This window comes from Adiantum capillus-veneris, chromosome 18, assembly GCF_014529385.1.
Source record: "Adiantum capillus-veneris isolate H3 chromosome 18, ASM1452938v2, whole genome shotgun sequence".
Taxonomy (NCBI): Eukaryota; Viridiplantae; Streptophyta; class Polypodiopsida; order Polypodiales; family Pteridaceae; genus Adiantum; species Adiantum capillus-veneris.
The window spans coordinates 13,865,412-13,873,471 of record NC_140948.1 but is presented as its reverse complement, the minus strand read 5'-3'; the positions used below and the strand labels follow the sequence as shown (position 1 = coordinate 13,873,471).

Here is an 8,060-nt window from a genome sequence, read left to right as displayed (position 1 = left end):
TTGTATCCGACACAATGACTCATCTCACATATTTGAAATGAATATGCTAATGTTTCAAATTTTAAACATGTAAGATCAATCATAACACTCGGGAAGACAACATATTCTTTACAATGTGGTGACTAATGCAACCATCATTTTGACAATAGGTTTATATTTTGAGCCCCTTAAATGACGTGAGCCACAATAGTGGTTTGACACCTCATTCTATAAAATTGACTTTTCCAAGAAACCATATCTATCACAGGGATGACAATTTAATATACACCTTGCATACAATGGTGGAAGCATGGCTATCAGACAAATAACTAGAAACAGGCAATGATTTAAAAGATAACCGCTTAGTTTACACAACCATAAACTAAGGCATTTGCCATAGATAAGCCTTTTATCATATGGTTGTCAAAACGAAGCCTTCCGCGCACAGTGAGTTCTCTATCAAACCAGCGACGACCCACATCCTTTGTGCCAATACTTCTTGCAGAGCACACTTCGAAACGATCAGGTTGAACAGTAAGAATACAATAACGCACAACTTGCAAGTAACGGAAGAGTATATATGGCACACGCCAACCAGAATAACAAAACAGTGTCATTTAATCCTCATAGACTCACGTGATCACAATCTGTGAAAGAGCCAAGACGCTAGGATAGACAGTAGAGCAAGATCAAAGCATTTATGTTTGAGATTGTCTACATCATTGCTCTTCCTGTTCTACGCTACTTACTAGTTTGGCCCCACACCGGCCGGGCCATATTTGAATAGGGGAGAGGTAGACGAGCAGGACCAAAGATTAGATGCGGTAAGCCAAGGGCAACACGAGGTTGATGTTGTCTGGCATCCCTCCCCCCCCCCCCCCTTCGACCAGATGAAGGCTGAACCTGCAGAATGATTCATGAGCATTTTGAGCTCTAAGGTTACCAAAGCACGCTTACCTTTGGTAACAGTAGAGCTCCTTTTGGTGTATTTATAAAATATAGTACAGTACAACAGAATTGGGTGTCACCAAATTTCGGAAGCCTCAGGCACCAGAGTTAGGTCGGCTTCAGACTGGAAGCGAGGAGTCATGAGAGGTGCTCGTCCAGCGGTGCTGTCTGCCAATAAGCCAGTTGAGGGTTCGCTTTGCGAGAGAGTACGGAGCAATGGCAGCACCTCTCAAGGAGGAGGGCATGTGGGCGCCTGGGATGCTGTTGCTTAGCTCTGTGGAGGCAGTGACCAGTTGTGCACCTGAGAAGGAACGTAGATCATCCCCCCAGGCGCCTGTATCAACGCCGCTAGCGCTACCCATGCCCTGCTGAAAGTACACCTGATCCGCCTCTGATAGAGAACGCCGGCTAGCACTCACCATCAGCTTCACCTTCACTGCCTCCTGGCTCACTGGCTGCCTGAACGAAAATGCCCTCCGCGTCGACGTACTAGTGCTACCAGCATTACTCTGACTGACAGCACCCGCTCCAACGCCAGCGGAGGCGGCACTGAGCTCAATATCCTTGGCGGCACCATGCGGCACACATGCAGAGCATTGATCAGGAGAAGTAAGATCAAAGTTAAGGGAGAAGTTCGCAACACGAACAAAACCGTACTGACCAAGGGGAGTAGCCATAAGGTCAGGAACCGTGTCCTCCTGAGCACACTCGGAGAGAGTAGCTCTGTGGCCAGGTGTTGGGCGCCGTGGCGTAGTGGTGCGCTTTCGTAGTGGTGTGGGTGCAATGACAACCTCAGAGCTGGAAGGATCCAGCACATACTCATAAGAGCCCACAGAGTAGGACCTTCGTGAACCCGTGATACTGCTGGAAACGCCAGCGTGAGCACCACCTTCCACAACTCGAAAGCGACCAAGCTGCAATGCGAACACTTTGCCAGCGTACTGACTCTGCGGATGCCCTTCTGGAAATGACACAGAAGCCCCACCCAACTCCATCACAACTTCTGAATGCGGCTTGTTTCCGGCGCTAGGGCTTGTAGCACCCAGCCTCTCACTCGCGCTCTCTGCTGTGCTTACAGTCTCCGGCCGAAGCTCGGAACCAGTCCGTTGAAGGGCTTCGGCATCTATGCTACTTCTGCCCGAGTCCAGAAGAAGCCCCTGATGAGCAGCTGCAATGCCCAAATCCAAGTCTGGGAGTAAACTTCTTCGACAGAGGGGACAAGTGGAATGAGAAAGCAACCAAGTGTCTATGCAATCCATATGAAATGCATGACTACACTTGGGTAGGAGCCTCAACCGATCTTCGCCTTCGAACTCACACAGACAAACCGCACAGTCGGCACCTTCCTTGAGGCCCGTAACAGACTTGTAGAAGAAGACAGGTAGGGTGTCTATGAAAGCCTGCTCAACTCCCGAGTCATGAAGATGGAAGAGTTGCTGCAGTTGGCCCTGAAGGGCAGTAAGGGTCACTATGCTGTTGGAATCCCTGCGCGGGCTTCTCATCACAAGACAGCGGATGAGTAGGTGGAGACACCCGGACAAGAAGAAGATTATGGTGAGAATTATGATGATCACAACAATGCTGGGATTGATCTGAGCTTCTCTCAAAGACTCGTTCAGCTGACGGGAATGGCCGCGACACACGGTACAAGACATTGCACCACAGCTGGAGACTAGTAACAGAGGCATGGGACTGGTGCCAAGCGCTTCGCCTTCGTCGCTTCTGGCAAGCGACGACGACGAACACAATCTGAGGTCAACTGTTGGGGTCTCTTGCGCCGCTGCACTTAATTCTTTACATCTACTTACGTCAAGGTTCACCTCAACATGCTAGGAAGATGGGGGAGGTCGAATGACACTGCCTACTGCTGAGTAACAGTGAAGAAGCTCTACGCCTATGTCAAAACTACCCCGCAGGGACGGACACGTTCATAAATGAAAGTGGGTACCCCTTTGCTGAGGTAAGGACTGCTGCTGCGTGTTGAAGACCCTGAACCGGCTATGGTAGAAGGGAAGCCGCGGCCACAACAGAGGAAGATTCGGCAGCTTGTAGTGGGCGAAGGCGGTAAAGGCTTTGAAGAGGAAGGGATGGGATATTGTCTCTAAGGCTGGCGCCATGAATGCGGACCTGTCCTGTTATTTACACTCTACTCTAGAGTTAGGTGGATGCGTTTAATGAGGTCCGAAACCTCCAGAGTCCAGCCTCCAGGTTTCAGAAAAAATGTGCCAACAATATCAAATGGGATCTACGGTTGAAAGCATGTGGACCTAGGTCCCTATGCACATTTGTAAATTCTGCAAACTTTGTAAATTTGATGCTAGAGTCTAGACATAAATTTGGGCAGGCTCATCAAGTCGGGATTTTGTGCCCCACGGCCTTGAGCGTCCCACGACGTCTCTCTATTGAGCCATGTGCTCAAACTCAAACCACTACACGCACATATGCGACTCTTGAAATATGTGGTATTTGAGTATATTAATTTTAAATGCATGCCAAAAAAAACTACATCTACTAACATAATATGGTGGAAGGGGGAGCCCTTTACACGTGTCGTAATCTGAGCAAAAACAAGCCCCTTTGCACGCGATAAAGAGGGAGAGGGGGAGAGAGAGAGGCGGCCGGCCGTACTAGTATTATCTAAGTATCTTGTGAAGTGATCAATATACAAAACCAGCTTCTAGATATTTGCATAGTTTATCTGTATGGAAAAATAAATATATCCTATATGTGCTTGACCAAATTAGGAGTCGTGGCCCCAACCCATCCTCTTGGATTAGGTGGGTCAAGTAAAGAAATATATGACTGGTCTAGGCCCATTGTATGACACTAACCCGTAGCTAAAAACAAGTGTGTGTGTTTAAGAATGATTATCTAACAATAGTTTGATTTCACAAACTATTGAACCACACAATGAGACTAAAAAACAAACAAAGTGTATATAATAGCCAAGAACTATGTGTACATTGGATAAGAAATAGTCTTTAAGATTGACAAAGATAAGATTACAATTGGCATATAGACTAGACATTGACATATACAATGAAATTATCAAAGAAGCATATACAAGGGCTATCAATCAATTATACAAACAACTGGACAATGGGTGATCATCTGTTATTGTTGCAGTTGTCGTCGTAATCGCGAGGACGAAACCTCTTAACTGCCACCATTAAAAAATAACCAAGCCCATCAGTACTTAACAATGATTGGGAAGACAGGTGTCAACGACTCCCTCCACTTGTTATTGGTATCAGAATTAAAACAAAATCTAACAACATAGCACAGATCAAGTATTATGTTTCCAGATTGAGTCATATATTTACATCTTTTAGTTCCAAAAATTATCGAGCAACATCTCCTTTGTGATTAGGACCCATTTGCAAAAGTCTAATCCAATGCCATCTCATTCACAGGCATGTTTTCTATTGTGCCAACAATTCACCGTTGTGTGTATGTGATTTAGAAGATACGCTCAAAATATCTTAACTCCAAAATTGCGGTGTTCACTATCTTCGAACAGAAAGGTCCCAAGTGGTGATATGATATATAACTAATAACCATGAATAATGTTAGTCTTTCATATGTAGAAAGATTCAAAAACAATTTTTAGATTTAAACAGACATCTAATATACTGCCTATCAGATGCAAACAACACACATATGTTTCATGTGTTTAATCAATTACATCGACACTTCTCATTAAATTTCTCAGAGCACAGCCTATAGTATCTTAATATGTAGTCACGTCCAAAAAAAAGTCATTAGAAAACAAATTTAAGCTTAGGAGTTCATCTCAACCATAACAGCAAGAATTACTATATTGACATATAGAAAACAGTTTTAAGCAGAGTAGTTCATCTGAGCAGGAAAAGCAATGTTTTTTTTTAAGCCTTTTATACTGAGTAGTACATAAGCACCATCTGAATGTAGGAAGTCGAAAGTGGTAAAGTCCCAAACTGTGATACCCTTGCAGTGTAAGGAATATGTCGGGAAGCCCAACACGTTGATTGTGTGTGTCATCGAAAACCTTAAACTCATGTGTTGTTAACAGTATGCATAGGAGGTCTTCACTGTCCACCATCTCCCAAGATATACGTGGGCTAGAATAAGCAAAGGTGAAGCCATCTCTAGGTATGCATGTGACCGATGTTGCTTCCTGAGAACCATGCAAGCAGCAATAAGATGCTCTCGTAGGGGTTGCGAGTTTTTTGCGAGTCTGTGTGTGTGAGCATACGCGTTTGTGTGTGTGGTTATGCGTGTAAAGCTCCAACAGTGTAATGTAATTGGCCTATTTAACTTGAGAGTAGCGGAAATTAATGAGAGTACTTTTGAGAAATAACTTTGTGAGCATAACGGGTGAACATAATTGAAGATAGCAACATAATCATAGCAATTAGTTAACTTGGCATGAACAATACTTTTGCAAGAGAGAGAATTTAGAGAACATGACAACAGTTGAGGACCGGATTTATGTGGAGCCGGTCCCCCCTCCAATAGGCATTTGTATTATGATTTCTCCCATTAAGAGAGACTTGTTACAATACAGTCTTTGTGTTCCTTGTGACATAGGTGATGCAATGAAGATGGAAAGCTTCATGCATCACAATCATAACATAAACTTGAAGAAAGCTTTAGCTATCCCAAGACCTCAAACACCTTCGAAGGTGGAGAGAGCTAGCAGGGAATGAGGGTAGGGAAGAAGAAGAAGAAAAATTTCGTAGGAGAAAGAATTAGTTCCTCACTTATCATAACTCTTGTTGCTAGCATACATAATAGCATAGTAATGAAGAAGAAGGAGATGGCAAGCTTAAGCATTGAAGCATGGCTCTTGGTTGGATTTGCACTCCATAGCCAAGAGTGTTGATGTAGGCTCTCAACCTCTACTTTCTTGGAGAGGGAGCTCTTGCACTTTGTATAGCACACAATGCCAGTGTTTGTGAGTGTGTGGGGGTGAGTATACCCCCTAAGCAACCCCCTAGCTTGCTTGGGTCGACCCCCCCTTGTAGCTCATGCTTGAAGCTCATTGGACCCCTCCAGGCCTAGCCAATCATAAGCAGGAGGCATTACAAGCAGTAGGGGTAGCCTTGAGATAAGTGTCCCCCTTTCCCCTTTGAGAGAGAGGGCTAGATAAATGCTAAATCAATTAATTAAATCTCCTAAATTACTATTGGACCCCTTGGGTGGCCAACTAATAGGCTTCAGGCATCTCATGAAGGTAACATAGGTAGGGGCCTGACATGTGTCCATGCTGCCTCTTCAAGCTTGGGCCTTCCTTGTGTGTGTGAGTGTGTGTTCTCTCTCTATCCCCTAGGAAAAGGGCTCGCCCCCCCTCTTGTAGGGATGCTTTTGACTTTTGGTGCTCAAGCACCTTAGTCATCAAGCATGACAATGCACTTGAACTAGGGGTGTTCCCACAAGCATCTCAGGCAAGCATGTCAAAGCACCTCGAGCACCTTAATCAAGTAGCAAGTCAAGCACCTCAAGCATGTAGCAGGTCAAGCACCTCAAGCACCTTAATCAAGCACCTCAAGCACGACGAGCACCTCGAGCTTGGGCCTGGTTCCCGCCTCAAGCTCAGCCCTAGCTTACCTAAGGTCAAAGGACTTTTACACACATTATTGGAGGTCTTCAATGAAGCTAACCCTAAGGTCTTATGCTCCATTGGTTAGCTTTGCTCTTTGATAGACCATCTCTCATTTGGGCCCCTTTACCATTGGCCTCGTGTTGAGATAGATCTATAAGCACATATCTATATCTTAACACTTGTTCTCGTTTATTCTCCCACATTAAGTGATCAATTTACTATGAGAAAATCATTTGGGTTGGTTAGATATTAGATTTTATGACAAACACATATGCCAGGACAGAAGTATAGCATGGCGATCGGGGAGGGAATAAGCTCCTCATGCGCAAGACCAACCAGAAAAAGCCTTGTGTAATGCTGGTTTTGGGGTGTGAGCGAGTAAGTTTAATGGGGGAAGGTGAGATAGCATCCAAAATTGCAAGGATGGCGAGTAAGATGTGTAATGGAACTTGCCTATGAACTTTGAGAGTAGCAGAATTAGTAAATTAGGTGAAGCACTTTTGAGAGATTCTTTGTGAGCATAGCTATTGAACTTAATTGATGGTAGCAACATAAACATGGTACTTAGTTAACTTGGCATGAACAATACTTTTGCAAGAGAGAGAGTTTAGAGAACATGACAATAGTCGAGGATCGGATTCATATGGAGCTGGTCCCCCCTCCAATAGGCATTTGTATTATAGTTTCTCCCATCAAGAGAGACTTGGTACAATACAATCTTTGTGTTCCTTGTAACCTAGGTGATGCAATGAACATGAAAAGCTTCATGCATCACAAGCATAACATAAACTTGAAGAAAGCATTAACTATCCCAAGCCTCAGTCCCAAGGCCTCAAACACCTTCGAAGGTGGAGAGAGCTAGCGGGGAATGAGGATAGGGAAGAGGAAGGAGAAACATTCTATAGGAGAAAGAAATAGTTCCTCACTTATCATTACTCTTCTTGCTAGCATACATAATAGCATAGTAATGAAGATGGAGAAGATGGAAAGCTTAAGCATTGAAGCATGACTCCTGGTTGGATTTGCATTCCATAGCTAAGAGTGTTGGTGTAGGCTTTCACTCTCACAAGCTTGGAGAAGGAGGTGGTGTTCCTCAACTTTCACCAAGTGAGAAAGGGTTTGCAAATGAGTGTGTGTGTGTGTGTGTGTGTGTGTGTGTGTGTGTGTGTGTGTGTGTGTGGAGTATATCCCCCTAGCACCCCCCCTTCTTGCTTTGGGCGAGTGGTGACCTTTCTGCATGTTGCAAGCTCATTGGACCCCTCTCTCCCTAGCCAATCACATGCAACATGCAGTCAAGTACATGGGTAGTATTTTGAAAAGTGTCCTCCTTACCCCTTAGAGAGAGAGAGCTTGAAAATATCTAGATTTTTGTTAGATGGAAGTAGAAATTCATTGGACCCCTCTTTAGCCCAACCAATAGCATTCAAGCACACCATGAGGTTAAGCTTAGTGAGAGTCTAACATGTGTCCGATGTGCTCTTTTAGAATTCCCCTAAACTTTGAGATTTTTATGCATAGGAAGTTTCTCAAGCAACTTCCTCATTAAGTG

The 8,060-nt window shown here is 44.4% G+C and overlaps 1 protein-coding gene across 1 annotated transcript; it reads right to left on the bottom strand.

Moving 5' to 3' along the window:
• Positions 1-536: 536 nt before the first annotated feature.
• On the bottom strand, positions 537-3,012 carry LOC147435250 (RING-H2 finger protein ATL13-like). The gene has a single exon (XM_086488337.1). It carries the CDS (start codon positions 2,613-2,615, stop codon positions 1,047-1,049), a length of 1,569 nt encoding a protein of 522 aa, XP_086344463.1. The 5' UTR covers positions 2,616-3,012; the 3' UTR covers positions 537-1,046.
• Between the last annotated feature and the right edge of the window lie 5,048 nt (positions 3,013-8,060).

Coding starts and splice junctions, on each gene's coding strand:
- LOC147435250 (XM_086488337.1), bottom strand. CDS start 2,615: ATGCCTCTGTTACTAGTCTCCAGCTGTGGTGCAATGTCTTGTACCGTG.